Raw genomic sequence first — 20615 nt, forward strand, 5'->3', positions numbered from 1 at the left:
TTAGAGTAGGAATGATGGTGTATGTCTGGATTTTCTGTAGAGTTACCTTCAAATTCAACCAGGAATTCTAGTGTTAAAAGTGACTTACCTATATGCACTTTTACATGAATGCGCTGTCCTGTGTTCAATGTCAGAACTGCATTTTATTAGCTTCGTGCTGATTCCAATACCTTGAAATGCCATTAGACACAAGAGCTAATTATGGTTCCAACCCAACAGCACTGTCCATGGACATCATGTTAGATTGTAATTTGGTACCACCATACTACAGTACAGGCCGCAATAAACTACAACTTTTAAAAGTGGATTAACAGATAAAACAAAAGCGGAATTAGTATTCATTGCATTAGATTGCAGACTATACGATGTTATGATTGCATAAACGCCCTTCGTATGTATTTGGTCCACGCGCAGTTCTGCGGGTGTGGCCTTATCGATGCTTTTATTCTGAAAAGTCGAACCGGTAGTACAATAAGCTAACGGACATATGTGTGTTTCTAGGCAGATAACATGCTACATACAATGTTGTTACCTTAATCACGGGGCTGAAGAGCAGACGTTAATGTAATGTCGCTTGTCATAAATGGATTACGAGTTACCTTGATCACGTGGCGCTAAGAGGTATTGAGTTCCGTTAAGTTACAGACTAGCTAATAAGTGGTAAATGACGATGACAAGCTGTGTTTACATTTGTTAGCATTGTAGCAGATAGCAAAGTTCAGGATGGACAGAACATAACAATTACAACACATTTAATGCGTACAACATAAATGATTCATATGAGAGGAGTATACATCTCTAGTTAGGTAATATGGTACTATACACTCTCTATTGAGGTAATATGGTATTATGAGCTCTTTAGTGGGGTAATATGGCACTCTGAGCTCTACTACTATTACTACCACTGCTACTATGACTACCACTACTGATGTCTATAGGAATACACGGTTCCACAGAGCTACTACGACTACTGCTGCTGCTGCTGCTACTACTACTGCTACTACTACTACTACCACTACTACTGAGGTATATCGGAACACAGGCTCCATAGAGCCGTGTCTCTCTGTCAGCCTGGCTCCAGTGCTAAAGAGAAACCTAGAGTTGTTCTTATTTTTCTCTTTTACTGATGAGTTATAGGATGCTCTGGCATTACGGAGGGCCTTCATATATGTTTTAAGACTATCTCACCAAACTATCAAGATTCTTTTAAAGTGGTGGAACCAGCTTTCACAATGTTGGCTTTAATATGTGGGTCTGAGGGTTATACCAGCGTGAACTTCCATTGTTTTATTATCTTCTTCTTCAGGGGGGCTATTGAGTCTAGTGTCATTCTCAGTGAGCTTCTAGCACTATAGACAAGATGATCAATCTGGGACGGACTAAAGTTAGAACAGGAGTCCTGTTATATTGAGACGTGGAATTGAATTAAAGCAGATGGAGGACACCTTCTGTAATCCATTTACTATTATTTGTTTTAATATTATGTGACAACCTTCACTACCCATCAGAGATATTGATACAGTATAAGTTAAGTATTTGATGTAAACATTTTAGGAATACAACACTTCCATATTATTTTGTGTAGTTGATTGTGTTTTTACCAGGGTTCACATCCCACTTTTCAGTTTTGCTGATGTTTAGATATTTGTCTTGTTGAATGGTTTGGCTGGAGAACTTCTCGCTCTGTAATTTCCTTTCAGTCAGTAGTATATCCCTCTGCACAGGTGTGTTAAAGAATGGTGATGGAATTGCCTCAGAGGGACAGGTTGTCAGAGCTGGTGGAGCAGCTTACCACATCAGGAGAACCCCAGCTCAACCAGGACAGGATGAAGGAAATCAAGAAGATCTGCAAGTATGGCACTAATTTAAGATACATTTTCACCCATAGAGATAATCCAGGCATAAATTACCGCGTATACCATTTAGTGCTTGGCGTAAGCAAGTTTACAGGTGGTTTTATTTACTAGCTCGTCCTAGTAAACCAACATTATTAGTGCATTAAAACAGAGTACATATTTTTAATTCTGAATCTGAGCACACTTTTGCTCTGGGCCCCTTTACAGGTTAATCCGGCGATGCAAAGATATCATTACATTTTTGATGATCAAAATGTTCTCCATAGTCAGTGAAACATACATACATAAACATACATGGATAATTTTTTTTTACCCGAACCAAACTGAGACAATACGAAGCCCCAAGTAGGTTAGGAAAAACATTGTAAGAATTTGTGAAGAAAGAAATGGTAAATTCTCTGAGATTAAAGTAATAAATCAAAGCGAATTTTTTTTTTTAACAAAGGTATCGTTGGATTGTGGTTTTGTCTGGACTCTGGTCCTGTCTGACACCTTCTGACTATATCCACTGCTGCTGTCATGTTTGGTCATTGTAACTGTTTTCAACATGCCTACTACTCTGATTATATGAATAATTTCTGTCATATGTAGAATGACCTGTACCTCTGTTACGTTGTTCATTCTGTACACATGATATCATCTATTGCTTATGTCCTTCCCTTTTTTTTCCATTAAGGTTTTTTTGGGGGGAGTTTTTCCCTCTGCATGTGTACAGATTAGAAAGCCTTCTGAGGTAAATTTATGATTTGGGGCAATACAAAATAAATTGAATGGGTTTACCTCCGGGTTCTCCGGCTTCCTCCCACAGCCCAAAGACATGCAGGTTGATTGGGCTCTTAAATTGGCCGTAGGTGTGAATCTGAGCTTGAATGGTTGTCCTTCTCTATATGAGCCCTTGTGATAGACTGGAGACGTATTCAAGGGAACCCTGCCTTCACACAATATCAGCTGGGATCGGCTCCAGCGCCCCAAAAAAGGATAAGCGGTTTGGATAATGGACTGGAATGGATAGTAGTACAAATAGTAGTACTGACCATAATAGTGTATCAGTAATAATAATAATGTTTTCTTTTTACCTAAAATTGCCTTTATCCCCGGCAATCGTGATATTCATGGTAAGTTAGAATTGACATGATTATAAGAACACAAATATATTCATACATGTTGTATAGAACTTAAAAATAAATAAAAACATTGTTAACTCTGTGTATTTCATTCCTCCCAGAGTGTCTAATGACTGCATAGACCACGTGTACCACTCGGTGATCGCTCAGCTCAACCAAGAACATGCTGAGGTCCGACTGTCTGCCTTCCAGATAGCCAGTGAGCTCTTTTCCAGATCACACCACTTTAGAATGCTGCTGGTGGACAACTTCCAGGTACTGGCATCATGTTGACCGATAGCTCATCTCTGGTATTATTTTTCTGTAACACCACAGCATCCATTTGTACAGGTTAATACATATTTGGTCAGAGAAAGAGCGCAGACTTCATTTTGCTTTAAGCAAGTGTAACCTGTCAACCTACCATAGGCTACTCTGGTCTTTTCATTCCCAGTCAGTTATCTAAATAAATGTTTTTCTGTGTAACCTGGAGAGTTCAAATACAATTATAATCTACATTTATAAACATATATACTGAATTGTATCCATGTATTATTGAAATAGTAGATCAGTTGTTGCAAATATGTCTTCAAGTGTGTCATGTTCCCATCCTCTGTTTTCTCCTCCTTGTGTCTCTCCCTCATCCGTCTTCTGTAGGAATTCCTGGAGTTGACGGTAGAGACTGACTCGGAGCAGCCCCTTCCCCCTCCTAAGGAAGTAGCCAGAAGACTTAGGTCACTGGCCATCCAGACGGTCCAATCATGGCAGACCTCTTATGGGGCAGCTTATAAGAAGTTAGCACTGGGCTACCACTTTCTCAAACAGGTTAAGAAGGTGAGCAGGATAGAACTGCACCTTTAATTCTTTTGTTGTGGCTGAACAAACTGCTTAATATTAGTTGAAGATAAATACCCAAACTCTAATTACATTGATATTGACACCATAATGGAAAAACGCTTTTGAAGTGTGTCACAATTTAGCTGTAATATTTTGCCTATGAAGCTTATTTTAATATTTCTGTATCTTTTTTTCTCAATCAGAAAGGTCTCATTGAGATAAAATATACTGTAAACAGGCACAAATAAGCTCACAATGATCAAACTTACCAAAACACAAGAGAAAAACCCCTCATAAAGGAACCGTAGGCTAAAATAAGAAACAATATTATTCTGTAAAAAGCACTGCATTTCATGCATCAAAATCAACGTAATTGCTATTCATTGACATATCCAAGACCGAAAAAAATAATCTGCCCACGGATTGTTTGTGTCTTTTTTTGTTTTGTATCTGTTTTTCTTTCATTGATCTCAACGGTTCTCAACATTGGACACCTGAGCCGGCGGCTCATAGCTAACGGTGCTAGCAGCGCTAACAGTACAAACTATGGAAAACTTGCTGACAGAGCTAACGATGTTTACCTGAGGGGGAACCGGAGGGTGGGTGGCACCCTGTCGCGATGACACTGTCAGTAGGGAAGACTTTATCAGCTGAAATTGCTGTTTGAAAACAGTGCAGAGCAGTGGCTGTGAGCCAGCCACATGACCCAAATCACTGCCTATAGCTCTGAAAGATCATTTGGCATGCAGATGAGAAGGTACTTGATCATTTAAAAAAAACTCCCTTGCATTCTCAGTATATGACATTGGTTAAGCTATTGGCACACATGCCTAACGTTACTGACCCCTGCACTCTATGATGTGAACATGCTCAATGAAGTATCAGTCCTTCTATCTATTTGAATGGTGTCTAACACAATTATTCACATGTCCCATGTTGTGTGTGTGATCCACCTGTGAGTGATGTGTTGCATCCACGTTTTCAGGTGGACTTCCAGGATGCTGAGGCCAGGACACAAGCAGAGAGGAGGAGGGAGGAGGAGAGACAAAGGAAAATGGAAATTATTTACAAGGAGAGAGTGGAGGCAGCCTCAAAAGACATGGATGGTAAACACCACATTAGTCATCAAAACGATTGAAAGTGATAATAATAACAATAACTGATTCTTTATGATCTGAAATGGACAAAATTGACAGTTCAGTGCATTCTAAAATCCAATGTGATCCCATGAAGATCTAAGATGAACGTTCTTTTGTTTGTCAGTTTTCCAACTGAAGCAAAGCTTTAATATGAGATTTATATATTGTTTCTTTGTCAGAGTCATACCAGGAAATTGAGGCAACATTGACAGAGATGGAATCCTGCATGAGCCTGCTTTTCCCAGAGTTTGACATGATCGACATCCAGAACACCAAGAGCAGCCCTCCCAGCTCCCAATCAGCCAATGAATGTCCATCAGTTGAGGAACCTCCCTGCTGCAGCAAAGACCTGAAGAAGGAGCAGAGCAAAGAAGAAAAGAAAAGCAATTGGGAGAGAATGAAGGAAGAGGAGGGTAAAAGAAAAGCGGAAGAGTCGGAGGAGAGTAGTGAAGAAGAGGACGGGGAGACTCTTGATGAAGACTTGTTTATTCGGAACTCTGGGCTCATCTCTCACGCCTACAGTCTGGATCTGAACTTCAGTTTTGGTGGGTGCAGCTCAATATACACTAGCACACTAGGGGGGGGGGGGGGGGGAACGACATAAGAATACACACATGCTAAACATTTCAAATGCATCGCATACTATGACTCCCAAAACTATCAAAGTTGATTTAACAGTCTCATAGTCTAACAATTTAACATCTTACTTCATTCCTTTTTTTTCAAAATATTATTTCATTTAATACATTAAATCAGGTGTTCCTAATGAATTGACAACTCAGTGTATATTTATAGACCATTATACATGGGGCTGAGTATCAAACCACATTTAATACTATATTTCTTTGAAATGTATTACCTAAATTTAGCACCAAATGTAACAAAAATAATAATTTAAAAACGTTACCAAGGTTTGGAGTATCGCTGTGTCCGAAAAAAACTTTAAGATTTAATTGAATTGAATTCTGTTTTGTTTTTTTATAGCCCAGAAACACAAATGACAAATTTGCCTCGGAGGGCTTTACAATCTGTACACATACGACATCCCTGTCCCAGGACCTTACATCGGATCAGAAAAAAATGCATGCAAACTAACTGCAAGAAGTAGAGTTAATAATGTGCAATGAAGAGACATGAATTCATCTAGAAAGAGAGAGAAGAGGAGAGAGGAGCTCAGTGTATCCTAAAATGTCACCCAGCAATGATGAGATGTATAGCCCCATGTCATCATTCCAGATGAATTTTGTATCTCAGTTCCAAAGTGTGCAACATAGCGCAAAAGCTCTGATTCTTAATTACTTAGTAGGGGCGCAAATCCTTTGTAGGGGCGATCAGCGGTTCGAGCCCCGGCTCTCCTAGTCCATGTCAATTTCTCCTTCGGAAAAACACTTAACCCCAAAAATGCCTCCCATAGCTGTGCGGTGTGTGTGATTGTTGTGTGAATGTTTGTTAGTCCTAATGGGCATCTTGCATTGTAGCTCCTTCCATCATTGTATAAATGGTTGTAAATGGGTTGTTGCAACTGGAACTGTTAACGGTGGTTCTCAGCTAAAGACAGCCAAAATGAAACAAATGAAACAAATAATACATTTAACAGCCAAAAATAACACCGGTGAGACACACATTTTTATTCATGTTATGTGAGTATTGATACAGAAATCCAAACATTGTCAAGCCCTGTATATATGCCAGTTTGTCATGGACACTAGTACCATGAAGCTGTTTAGAATTTGGAATACAAAGCATGCAGCCAGTGTCAACACCACTATGCTAACAAAGTAGGTGATTGTTAGCAAGAGGTTATCTTGTTTATGTCCAAGCTTAGCTTATTATGTGGTGTCAGTGTAGGAATTAAATACTTTATTCTGAACTTATCATTGAAATGTTCCTGTTCTTTTCCTTACAGGTCTCCGTGTGAAGGAGACAGAGGATAATGAGGCAGTGGTTTCCACGGTGAAAGACCTCCATAGGTTAATAACAAACAAACACCTACCTGCTCTGCAGGGCTGGGTTCAGGTTAGTACAAACACACAGGGTTCAAATATGTAGTTGTGTGATGCATTTTTTAATTAAAGCAGGTGGATATAATCTTGTTATATACAAGATGAGTACAAATTCACACCCTGATGGGAGTGGCAAAGGTGCCACCTGCCCATCAGGACTAACTAACATTTAAGCACCGTAGCCAAAACTACGGGAGCAATTTGGGGTTAAGTGTCTTGCCCAAACACATCGACATGGGATAGCGGAGCCGGGGATCAAACCGCCGATCCACCGATTGAAGGACGACCCTACTCTACCACTGAACCACAGACAACTTATACAGTAGTTACTAATGCTAATATTATACCACTCCTTCTTTTACTCTGCTGCTTTTAATACTGCTGCCAATTGTGCTACTACTACTTTTATGCACTGTTTCCAATCAGAATTGCACCCAGCGTGAGACTTGTTAAAATGTTAAAATATTTTACGTTTATTATGAAACAGTTGCAGAACAACGGGCCACCAAGTTCAACGAGGTCCATTTAGAGAGAAATTCCTCAAGCAAAGTTCCAGAACATCCCAATAATGTCTAGCTTGCCCTTTGATTTAGTTCCATATATATTGAAGTAACTTAACAGCTGTATTAACATCTGTATGTAGTCAACAACTGACTGTCATTTAGAATAAAGAAAGTTCAATTGAACAATATCTCAACAATATTTATTCTCAGATTTCAATTGGAGGAATTATATATATAATAATACACACAATAAAAAAAAAAAGATCTCACATTTCAAGTAAAAATAAGTACTGAATTAAAAAATATCAGAAAGCTTTTAAAAAAAAATCTGGTGAAAATAACGTACCACAAAAAGTGGCACGATATTGTATTTTTCTCATGTATAAGAGAAAATTCTGTGCAGTGACTTTATTTGTGGTTATTAAAATCACTTGTTTCAAGTTTATTTTCTCTGCCTTCGAATCGGTACGTTTGCTTAAAAGATTAGTTTTTTCTCATAGTGTTGCTTCATATTGCCGCTTTTATTGATCGTCACGGTCTCTGAACATTTGCGACATAGTGCTTTTGAACTGCCTTTGGGATGAATTAACATAAAACAGTCTGTACATTCTTGGTTAAAGGCTGTGCCATCTCATGCCATGTGAAGCAACTTCTCAGTATATGTTTAGAGAGTTATTATTAATTATTAATTATGTATCAGTTTTAGTTCTGTGTCCAGATACAAGACCCTTGGTCTAGGCCCCTAATGGGATACAGTGTGTTATCACTTTAGATGCTTTTGGTATAAACCTCCGCAATGTCCAATATCTTTTTCTTTTGTCTTGTCTTATTTTTCCCGAGTTGCCACTCTTAACTTTATTCATTGACTGTTTGTCTGACTGTCTGACTGACTGTCGGTCTGCCTGCCTGACTGTCTGTGTCTGTCTGTCTGTGCAGATCTTCACCAAGTCAGGTGCTGAGCAGCAGCTGTTAAGGAGAGCGCTGGATCTGAAAAGCTCTTTAGAAGCTACCCTACAGAAACACCAAGAGCTTCACATTGATTACAAGACCAGGGTCCGCAAAGTGGTGAGTGACACACAATAATACATTCTTACAGGTGGTTGAGCTGATTCAAGTATAGCACATTTACTTTGAAACAAGTCAGTAATGGCTCATTGCATCCTGTCAAATGTCTAAAACTCTTGAGAACCGGTAGTTGTCAAATAAAGAGTAAAGGTTAGGTCATTGCATTTTTGTATTTCAGTTATGAAGGGAAATCACTCAGGGTTAATGGTCTAGGGAAAAAAAATACTTTTAGCACTGATCTTTTACTCATGTTTACATTTTCAATACAAGGCAGATGATTTAGCTACATTTACAGTATATATTTAGCTTGTATGGAGCTTGGCCAGCAGATGGCAGGATCCCACTACAAAGCAACATCAATGTCACTATAGATGGTACAGATGTTCCATTTACAGAAGAGTGAGTTAGTTTGAAAGAACAGCTATAGTTCTTTCAAACTGGGTCCCTCTCTCTCCTATCTCTATCTGATTCCATCAGTCTGGATAAACACAAAGGCTGAGCGACCACCACAAAGTATCACTGGCTTCTCATTCTCCTCTTAATTCCGCCACAGTGGAACAGTGATTGTTAAACGATAACATATATTGAAATACGTACTAATACTAAGTACTATTGCAAATGTTGCTTTGTATTTGGAGAGAGACATGTACAAGTTCTAAAGAGGTTTAGCATATTGTGATTCCTATCTTTTAAAGGGATTTCTTCATTAGTATTATAGCTCCCTTCAAGAATATTGTTTTTTATTACATTTGGAAAAGGACATTTTGGACCAATTGGACATTTCCAGTCCAATTTGTAACTTTCTCTTTTTTTTTCAGACGTTTGTCCTCTCTTACTGCTTTGAAGTCAGACAAGTCAGAGAGTCTTTATAATGAGGAAAACTGATGAAAGGCAAGTTCACAATTAAGTTACATTACATTTCATGTAGCTTTTATTCAAATTGACTTACAAAAGATAGAAATCACAAGATGCTACTGAGCCGTCACGAGACATCTTGAAATATGAAATATAGCCTGATTCATATTTAAAATTAAGTGTTTAGACTGAAATATCTTGTGAAAATGTGTTTATTTGCTTTCACTGTTGTTATTCTCTATTCATTTGCATAGCTCTAAAAAAAAGCGTCCTCTTCCTTTTTTCTTGTTCGTTCCTGTATTTCTCCCAGAGGGAAGTTTGATAGAGATAGAGAGTGGGCAGATGTAAATATTAATAGTAAAGACATTTGGGAGAGGTGAGATAGCAAGGCACAGCCATAATGCATAATGCATCAGAGACAGGGAGAAGCAATTGGGGAGCAAGGGGGAAGATGTACCCATTCATTCCCTTCACTACCACTAATGTGCCCCATGGCTTGACAGCTGATGTATCTATCTGGCTGCCTCTATATCTAGCTTAGCATCGTCATTCTGCTGTAATGTTAGTCGGCACAAAATGGAGGCACAAACTACCCAGAGCTTGTAGAGCTTGACATTTAGGAAAGCCTTTCATTTAAACTAAATTGCTTATTTGAGAGGGTTTAATTGGTGCCGAAATGTCTGTGTTTAAGAGATGGGGTACCTGCTGCATACTTATAGTACTAAAATGATTTGTTTTTTAAGTTGAAGGAAGAGAAATAGATAGCAACTTTAATTTTTATGTTTCAAAGGACCAATGAACGCAAACTTTATGGCTTTATGTGTTAAAAAAAAAAAACTGCATAAAAGTTGTAGTGCGTGAATCCATCTTTAGCAGAACAGAGAGGTGGAGTGACAGTGACAGAGCGCCAGCCGTCTCACTCTGCCTGGTTATCACTGTCAGGGACTAGTCTGCTGCACCAGCAGGCCCAGCACTGTGATAACCACACAACTTACAGCCCCTTTATCATAATTAGCTTTTCCTTTTTAGCCTTAAAAGGCCTTCCATTACTGGGTCCTTCTCTATCAGGCCACTGACAAACCACACGATTGGTTTCACTCTCAATGGGCCTTTCAATATAGTCTCCCATAGCGGTAGAACTGGAGAGAGAGAGACACGCGTTATGGAGGTAGATAAAGAGGCTGGTTTATTTAATGAGAGAATTAAACAGAGGTGAGTAAAGAATCAATGCCTCTCATCTACATGAAGAAGCATCGAAATAAAGTTGAAAGACTTCAAAATAGAAATGCACAAAGCCATTTTGTTCTTGTTTTTTTCATGAAAGACAGTTCAGTTCATAGGCTCTGGATATTTGAATATGACATAAAACTGGTGAATAAGCTGCTGATAGTCTTAGTTCCAATCTAATGTCAAATAAATGCAAATCATGTCGTCATTAGGTGTGCATCAATAACAATATTGGGCTAATACTGACTCAAAAAATTAGATTGCGTATCAGTGACAGCTGGGCCAATCTATTCGAAAAAAATATTTTTGTATATATAAAAATATCATTTATTAGAATAGATTGGCCTACTTTAAGTTTTTAAGCAAATCGTAGCTGGATCAAAAAGGTTTACACTTAAATAGTCATTCCTATTACTGCTTGTGTACCATATATTATTTTATTATTAAATAACAAATAAGTATATTTTGTCTAACAAATCAGGAAAGGGATTTTTAAGTCACGCCTGATGTTGCCTAACACATTAAAGAATGATCCCATTCACTTCCCCACTGGGAGGCATGCCTCTTATCAATGAAACATTGGTATTGAATGAGTGGTCGGTCGATACCCAAAGCCTAAATGTCGGTCTTGGGTCTGAGAAAGTCGGATCGGTGTCATCCTAGTTGTAATTGAGTCAGTAGCAGTAGCTAGGTAGAGCTATGCTACACTGTGACTTATACTTATACTTCAGCCAGGCCTTCGTTAAATTATACCATGTCGTGGCTGATCTAAGCCACGGCTGTAAGTGATGGCTGTGCCTTAATGGAGCACACCATTTTGACACCTTCTACTTCTGGCATGTTGCTAACATCCCGAAGAACATTAGATGATTCTGGTTGCCCCACACAGAACCTTTCAGCCTCTGGCCAACATCAGTCAGCTGCTGATGGAGTCTGAATGGTTTGGGTTAGTAAATATGGAGTTACCTACCATACACAATTCAATCCACCGTTTGCGCTTCAATTACATAGGGTTGTAAGAAGTGACGATGCAGGTTCCTCAAGCTTCAGCTGGACTAGATGTTGTTGCTTTGAGCATTTTTATATGTATGTACTGTATCAACATTGTATTGTAAGCCATCCCTCTGTAACAACTGTTTTCAAAAGGTGTGAGTACAATAATCTTGATATTTTTGCTATCAGGTGTCAGTCTTTCCGTTCATCACGTTTTACCTTCAGAACATTTCAGGTCCCTTTCTAGTAGGAATGAGCCAATAGTTCTCTGCTGATACTGATTTTCAACTCTGGGTTATCTTTTCCCAAAATGTATAATCTGTTCAAAGTTTTTTCTGTGTTGAAGATACCATAAGACCAATGATTGCTGTGATGACACAAGTTGAATAAACTGTATTTAAATTGGATAATTTTGAGCAAAACCAATCCAGCAGATTGGCACAGTTACCCACAGTTAGGCCCGTGGCTGCTGCTTAACTGTGTATATGACAGCATTCCGGACACACGCTCCCTTGATCCACCGAGATTGGGTAACAACATGAATGCCTTAGCTGTTCAAAGTCCTACTTTTTCAACTTTATGACTAGGCTTCCCTTTCCATTCAAATATCGAAACCAGCAGATTTAATGACCACTTCGTGTGCTCATAATAGTAGCAGGGATTGGTGGCACTGGCTCACATGATACAAACTGTTGTTTTGCCAGTGTCCAAGTCTCAAGCTGCCTTTTTTCATTCTCACACAATTAATTCCTGTACTACAGTTTTTTGTGGACAAATGTTTTAAAGTGTGCGCCATTGTCCTCATCTGTTTGATCTCTCACATCTTGTGCCTCTCAATGACGACAAGCCTTTGTCTGCCAGCCATAGATACTTTTGGCTTTACACCAGGGTTAAATTGTATAAACCTGCCTGCCATGGCGGCATGTAAACAAAAAGGGAATTTAACAAACAATTAAATAGGTCGGTGAAAAAGTCAACTAAATTTTCAGTGTCGTCAATCAGTGCGGGTGACAGGAACATGGCGAATCTGCACCTGATGGCATAGTGTTGTTACGCAGTAGCTTATGCGGCTGCTTTCAGGTAAAAGATAGCCACATCTCCTGTATCTTCTTAATCCGAGTGATGTCCATCTTCCTCTACTTCTTCTGTGTGTTTAGTGACGAATCACATTCACAAACCAACTTTGAAGGCGCATACTACCATCCACTGTCTCAGAGTGTGTAGTCTATTGTATGAAAGTGAGAATGTGTACTGGAAACGTTTGAAGTATACTAAGACCTAACATAGAAAAACAGTTGTATCTTACAGAAAGTGATTCTCTAATAACACTTTTCACAGTATCAGGAAATGGACAGCTCTCAGAGAGCTTTCTCAAGCCCTCACTGGATGACTGAATATGTTTGAAAGGAGTTCTCAGCTTGAGCTATGACAAGGAGAATCCCATATGCATCCATCGAGTGCTGCAAACTGAAAACACGGGCCTGTGTTTAGCAAAGGATAAGAAATGCAGACTTATTTGAACATATCTGTTTTTAAGAGTGTATTCAGTCACTCTGGGCTCCATTCATACAGGTCCAGGCCTTGTTTACTGCTGATAACCCATCTTATCACAGCACAATGGATGTGGTTGCCTGTTTCTCACTGGAGATAAACAAAGAAAAACTATCCGTCTATTTCTTTCTTCCAATCCTACTTCCTTTTCATTTGCACATTCATTCTCCGAATGTGTCTCATTCTCTCAGTTGTGCGCAAGTAATATTTTTCTCTTGCTCTCTTTGCCACTATTTCTTTGTTTATCTTCAAGAAGTAATTGCGAGTAGTACATTATTTTAAAAAAGGGTGTGGAAGAAAAGCTTTCAAAAATGTAGTAACATTTTTGATAAAAACATTCCATTCCATTATCTGAACCGCTTATCCTGTTTCGGATCGCGGGGCGCTGGATCCGATCCCAGCTGACATTGGCGAAGGCAGGTTTCACCTGGGCAGGTCTCCAGTCCATCGCAGGGCTCATATAGAGACAGGCAACTACGGGCAATTTAGAGTCCAATTAACCTGAGCTGCATGTCTTTGGAATGTGGGAGGAAACTCACTCTGACACGGGGGGAACATGCAAACTCCACACAGAAGGACCGCTCAGATCGGGAACAGAACCCGGGCCCTCTTGCTGTGAGGCGATAGTGCTAGCCACTACACCACCATGCAGCCCTCTATAAATATCTATTTTTTTTATTGATTCTAATCTCTTTTAAAAAGCAGGTAAAACATGTAATACATGTTTTCAAATTTAACCTCATGAATTGTTAGTTATAAAAGTAAAGGTCTAACCATGCAGGCTGCGAACATTTTTTTTAATGCAATGATTATCTGACAAGTTGGGCACAAGCCAGCATCACAACATTAAAATCTATCCATATTCTCCATAAACAAGCTCTAAAAAAGTCACCATCACTGCAATATCCTCATCAAGCACCATATCTTGAGTTGGGAGAACCTTATTACATTCACTAATGTGTGTCTGGTTTTTAAAATGTTACATGGTATGGGTCCGCCTCCACTGAGTGATATAATTAAACAATGCACTCTAAGTGGCAGACACACTAAATCTGCTTCAAGAGGTGATTGTATCATCTCACATAGGTCTCTTTTAGTAAATCAGTATTTTTTGTGAATTCAGCTAACTCGTGGAATGCTCTTCCATCACACATACGCAAAAAAAACACATACAAAACATTCCAACATAGCCTTATAGCTTGTGGACAATCAGGTGTGCACACATTAATGTACCGTCTGTCCTGCTTGCTTGTTTGGTGTATATGTTCATTTTTCTTGTTCAGTGTTGATGTATGTTATGTGCTTCAGTGATGGTGTGCATTGTCTCTGTAAATAAACAATTTATTAAACAATTAGCTTTGTGCAACACCTTTGATTAGATGCTTTTACATTGTGTCTTAGCCATAAGGAAAACTTATGAATAAGTCATGCTGTAGGCCCATATCAGTCATAAGTGACCAACTGTGCCGAGAAACAAATCATTGATGAATATGGAGTTGATCTGATTATCTGGATCACCATTGCTGTTTGACAAAACCTTGTTAAGTGAATCAAGGATCGTCGACACATGAGCAATCAGTGAGCCACACGCATGAGTTCCATGCATACACATTTTTCATTTGGGGGGATTGTGTCCGATCACATGAACTATTAGAAGAATAGTGCCTGGAAGTCATGCTTTTTATTGTTAAAATGATTGTTGACAATTGTTGAAACGTGGAAATTCTTTTTCTGAACTAGTGCAATTTATTTAATGCCATGTCATCGTGTTTCAGACTGACATTATTGTTATTCAGCTCCCTTTTGACAAATCACCCAAACATATTAACTTTCCAGATGATATAATCCTTTTATTGATATGTACTACATGATAAAAACATGTGAAATAGAAGCGCTACTATAAAGTATGTGGACAGAAATTTGAATACAACAAAATGAGAATAAAATACAAAAGAGAACTGTTCTTACTGCTGACAGGGTTTGATGATCAGGAGTAATGTATTTGTTGTTGAGTTTCATTTGATGGTATTTTCATTAGACCACTCAGGAGAGTGTTTGGCTTAACAACACAGGAGAAGTTGAATTTAGGAGGCTTTGCAAAAAGTTTTTAGGGGTTTTATTACAAAACGCAGTGTTTCCTCAATGAATTCCATGCACTGAGCTCAATAGAGTTAGTGTCATGTGGCTCACATTAGTTGATGGACTTGAGCATTCCTGCTGTTGGAGTAAAATGTAGTAAATCATTGTGGACACAGTCCAGTTCCATCAGGGGTCTCTAATAAAGTAAAAGGAGATGGTTTCCAAATTGGAACTGATGGATCCACAGGGACTCACATGGTGTGTGTGTGGAGGCTTGATTGCTGATTATACTTGAGATCTCTGGACCGATCTCAAATCACTGAACACAGGGCCAAGCTGCACTACCGAGCTCCCAGGGGTATTCGAAGGGCCCCTGTACCTTTTCGGGAAATTTCAGGTGTCCTCCCAGAGCTTTCAGAGGGCCTCAGTAAAATGAAGAATAGCACTGTGTAATTTCACTTTGGCAGGAGGCGAGAATGTAAAATAATGACTGTTTTGATCACAGATTGAGACAGGATGAGAGAGGGAACTGAAGTAGACAGCTGAGTAAAAGCTCGTTGACAGGGAAAGGTTTGGGGAGCTCTGGGCTGGCTAATAGAGCTGCCAGCCTAGGTTAGTAAAATAAAGATGTCACCCTATACATCATATGAGCTGACTGCTCCCCAGAGACCAAGAGTAGGTCTATGCCTCTGTGTTTGGGGGTGTTGGGACTGGAAGAGTATAATGGGGTCAAGCAGCGGAGAAGAAGCTATGGAGCAAGCGGGAGGGGAGTGGAAAGCTTTTTTCTCATTAGCGTGGGATCCCATGGGATCATTTCTGGGTAGTAATGAACAGGCGCGCAAGGTGGTAATAGAGATGTGGGATTTTGTGGAAAATCAAGCCTTGAATGGGTCAGACTTCACTTGAAGCTTTAGGCCTAATTATTGATGAAATCAATTAGTGGCAATGGACTTTCTTCAGCAGAAGATAGGAACAGTGCAATAAAACAGTGGTACAGATGAAAACCGAGCCATAGAAACAAGGGCAGGAAGTTGGTGCTGTCATGTATACAAGAGATAAAACTAGATGTCCAAACCCTGCAGTTAGGATGATCAGCATGCATATTGCAAATTAATCCGAATGGGCACAATGGCCAAATGTCAAGTGTATATAAAAAGTGTGCTTATCGTTTGGACTTTTTGATAACAGTGCTGATTAAATACACTTTCTTTTTAATATCTTTCTTTAAAAAGTTTATTTTACAACCCCTTTTTCCATTTTACAAAGTAGGCCGAATGTAAATGCTGTCTTCACACGTGCATCTGTATGAGTAGCATATAGTATAAGAAGCATCAGCCAATACTCCATATCACAGCATTTGTAGCCTTAGCTAGTTTGCAACTCCAGTTTTCTGGCACTGATTTCCTCCTAAATTATTATCAAACAAACCTTAAAAAAATTACTTCATGGGATTGTTTAGGTTTTGCATTATGTGAAGTTTAATGCGAATTTGAATTAGGGCTATTGGAAAGATAGTTTGGGCCAGTAGATCCTTGACATAATTCCCTGAGGGTCCAGTGACAAATAACTTTATGGTTTGATACTGCATTGTTTTTACCCAACATTTTTTAAATGTTTGTGATCCAAAAGAATGATCTCATCAAGGAAAAGACGCTAATCAGCTTTTGGTAAAGTTTTTAATACAGGCATATTTTGCTCTGTACCAAAAGATTATTGAGGCACAGTAGAATCCACACACAGGCTTGTGTCGTTATAACAATTTTATTTTGTCTTCATCTTTTAAGATCTAGTAAGAATATTTAGCAAAGTAGCAAAGATGCATATGTTTCAGTGCACATACAAGATCATCTAGCAACTGCGCAGTGTCACTGGTCCTCAGTGAAAACTTAACTTTTCATGTGTGTGTGTGTGTGTGTGTGTGAGAGAAAGGAAGGGTGTGTGTGTGTTTGTGTTTGTTTGTGTGAGGTAGAGTGTGTGTGTGCCTGTGTGCATGCGTGCAATCTACAGGACTGTCTCAGAAAATTAGAATATTGTGATAAAGTTCTTTATTTTCTGTAATGCAATTAAAAAAACAAAAATGTCATGCATTCTGGATTCATTACAAATCAACTGAAATATTGCAAGCCTTTTATTCTTTTAATATTGCTGATTATGGCTTACAGCTTAAGAAAACTCTAAAATCCTATCTCATAAAATTTTAATATTTCCTCAGACCAAGTTAAAAAAAAGATTTATAACAGCTGAGTGTTTGTCAAGGCTCAGGAAACCCTTGCAGGTGTTTCGAGTTAATTAGACAATTCAAGTGATTTGTTTAATACCCTACTAGTATACTTTTTCATGATATTCTAATATTTAGAGATAGGATATTTGAGTTTTCTTAAACTGTAAACCATAATCAGCAATAAATCAGAATAAAAGGCTTGCAATATTTCAGTTGATTTGTAATGAATCCAGAATGCATGACATTTTTGTTTTTTTAATTGCATTACAGAAAATAAAGAACTTCATCACAATATTCTAATTTTCTGAGACAGTCCTGTATATGTGTGATATGCTCACGAAGATGTGTGTTTAGAAATGCATTAGTATATAATGTGTTCATTAAGCTAACTGTTTGTCACTTGCTCTCTTCATGGAAATGTCTTTGGATAACGTGCACATGCATCGTGTCGCCAGGTGGAGAGCTGTATTAACCTGTCAGGGTAGACAATGGAGACGTCTCTTAAGGCTTTTCCCCCCTCCTTGTGTCCTCTCCTCCTTCCTCCCTTCTCCCCCTTCCTTCACTTCCATCTCCTCTCACTATGTGTGTATCACACACTCGCACATGACCTGCCCACCTGACTTATGGCTGTGCAATAATAATTTGCCAGACCTTGGCAGGCTGAGTGTACATTAGCATATAAATAGCAGATGCACTGAGTGCCCATCACAGTCGACTACATTAAATTTTTGGTTTATAAGATTAAATGGGTTTTTAAACGCAGCGCCATCAAACTTGCCAAGAGACAAATGAAGTCAGGGGAGCAGTTGTTCGAGGTGGGGCCCTCACATCATTTTCTATAATGGATAAGAGTCTTATTTAAGAGGGGGATGCTATTTCACCTGTGGAAGCAGCAACATAATCTACTTTCTATCCTGTTTAGATCTAGAGTTCTTCTTTTTGCAGTATATGGACACCCAAACACTTCACCCAGATATGAAAAATACTAATACGATACCAGCATCCACTTTTCTGTTTTCAGGCTTTCTGAGCTTTTACCTAGCTGCAGGTAGTTGCTCTCGTTCAGACACAAGAGCATTAGTGTAGGTGTGGGGGAACAAATATATACTGCATAGTATCACGAAATTATGCTTGGTAATAATTGTATCGATACATCGTGTCTACGATGTATGAATGCAAGTTGCTTTGGAGAAAAGCGGCAGGTAAATGTAATGTAAATATCTTTGGTGATTCTTTCATTAAGACACGTTGTTTGTGTGTGCGGTTAAATCTCTTCATGTGCCAATCACTTTACACGTGTGTTTTTTGTTGATAGCCGATGCCATAAAGTACCTTAAATCAGCTGTCATGGGAGTCATGTGAACAGCAGATTTATTACACAGTTAATCATCATTATCATAGTATGAAAAAAAAGTTTTATCAACCTAGATTAGTTAAAAATGTGCGATCAGGAGGTCAGCATTAATGCTTTCTAGTGGCTAGGCATATTGATACATGTGAACAACCAATCCGGGTTGAAATCATCAGGAGACGAAGAGAGGAGTGAACTTGACCAATTTAACTTCCTAATCATTTGAACTGTGTGTTTATGCAAATCACCACAATAGCTGACTTTAAAAATAAGTAAATGCGTGATAATAAATAATAAATGTGTATATAGACTGAAGTGAAATGAACCGAGTCAAATCTTTGTCTTGTTAGATAAAACGGATGTTTTCAAACTGCATAATATGCAAATACAAATAGGTAATAAATAGCTAGGTTTACTCTTGCAATACTCAGCATATTGCAATATTGCCAAATCACAATAGTTTTGTGACTTGGGTATCGTGATAATATTGTAACGTGATTCCCAAACCCCTACATTAGTGAGGTCCAATACTGATGTTGGGTAATAAGGTCGGGGTCATAGGCCACGTCCACACGACTACGTTAATATTTAAAAACGCAGATCCTTTGATATGCTTACACTAGAGTGGAGAGAGGTTTAGAGATCCGATAGAAGGGGAGTTTGGAAACAATGACGTAGACACCACGATCGCTACTTGATTGGGTCTTAGCAGTCCTGACGTGACCTTCCCTGATTGGTCACGACCCTATCACATGACTCTGAGCCACACTTAGACCTTGGGTACATCCCAAGTCTAAGACAACCCAGGGTTCAGATCAGGAACCCAGGGTTCAGATCAGAAACCCAGGATTCATATCAGGAACCGGGAGCAGAGTTGTAGTCTTACAGTACATCCTTCTCTGCTCTTCCATTCGAGCAGTTACCCACCCACATCTCTCGAGTAGAGACTGTGTCTGTCCCACGGCCACTTCAATTAAATAAATCAAAAGTATGCAGAAGAGGAGTCGTACAAAATAACCTTATACAAGTTAACACCATTATTTCAGCAGTGCAACAAAATAGGACTATTAAATGTGGACTCCTAAATATTAGATTCTCCCTGTGGGAGGGTTGTTTGGGAGTTTTTCCTAATCCGATGTGAGGTTTTGGGACAGGGATGTATATATGTACAGATTGTAAAGCACTCTGAGACAAATTTGTAATTTGTAAAAATGGGCTATACAAATAAACTGAATTGAATTGAAACTGAATTATTCATCTTTTCATCGCTCCTCGCTTGAACTAAATGTTGTTCCCAAGCTCTTAGACGAATAGTCCTTTTTGGTGAGGAAGGTTCCTCACAAAGTGAAATGACCCGAAAGCATCTAAGTGGCCGCCATGATAAGTGCTGGTCGAATTCTCTAAATGCAAAGGAAAGGAGCTTCGATGCTTCCTTCCTTAGCTCCTTTAGCATAGGAAACACTGGACCTTCTTTTTTGTTCAAGAGAATAAAAGATCATGGCCGAGAAACGCAGAACATGTAAACAAGGTGTTTCATAAACTATTGATCAGATTATAATCAGCATATAACAACATAACAACATAAAGGGATATGATATATTTGTACATATTTAATTGTTTTTCATGTTTGAAACTGAACAATAAGGCAGTTTAGTCGCTTTGTACTCTGTGTCAATCCCTTGGTTTCACTTTTATATCGTCTCGTTTATATTCCAACCTCGTTATTAAAGTAATACTAACCGTGTTGTTTATGTTGTCTACATAAGACAATGCCGTAAGAACACGGACCAAGTATCTAAGAGACGCTTTTTTGTAGTCTATCTTCAGAACAT

At 38.8% G+C, this 20615-nt stretch overlaps 1 protein-coding gene across 7 annotated transcripts in view; it reads left to right on the top strand.

Annotated features, from left to right (window-relative positions):
• Nucleotides 1–489: 489 nt before the first annotated feature.
• Nucleotides 490–20615, top strand: part of uvssa (UV-stimulated scaffold protein A) — a 42911-nt gene continuing 22785 nt past the window's right edge. The window contains exons 1-9 of one of the 7 annotated variants that reach the window (XM_056439144.1): nucleotides 492–621; nucleotides 939–1026; nucleotides 1725–1852; nucleotides 3082–3235; nucleotides 3617–3793; nucleotides 4782–4902; nucleotides 5115–5480; nucleotides 6842–6951; nucleotides 8378–8506. In XM_056439144.1, the coding sequence (XP_056295119.1) occupies nucleotides 1737–1852; nucleotides 3082–3235; nucleotides 3617–3793; nucleotides 4782–4902; nucleotides 5115–5480; nucleotides 6842–6951; nucleotides 8378–8506 (1173 nt within the window). In that variant the 5' untranslated portion in view covers nucleotides 492–621; nucleotides 939–1026; nucleotides 1725–1736. The other 6 variants (XM_056439149.1, XM_056439145.1, XM_056439143.1 and 3 more) reach the window with 6 other exon arrangements.

This window comes from Pseudoliparis swirei, chromosome 19 (genome assembly GCF_029220125.1).
Source record: "Pseudoliparis swirei isolate HS2019 ecotype Mariana Trench chromosome 19, NWPU_hadal_v1, whole genome shotgun sequence".
Classification (NCBI taxonomy): domain Eukaryota; kingdom Metazoa; phylum Chordata; class Actinopteri; order Perciformes; family Liparidae; genus Pseudoliparis; species Pseudoliparis swirei.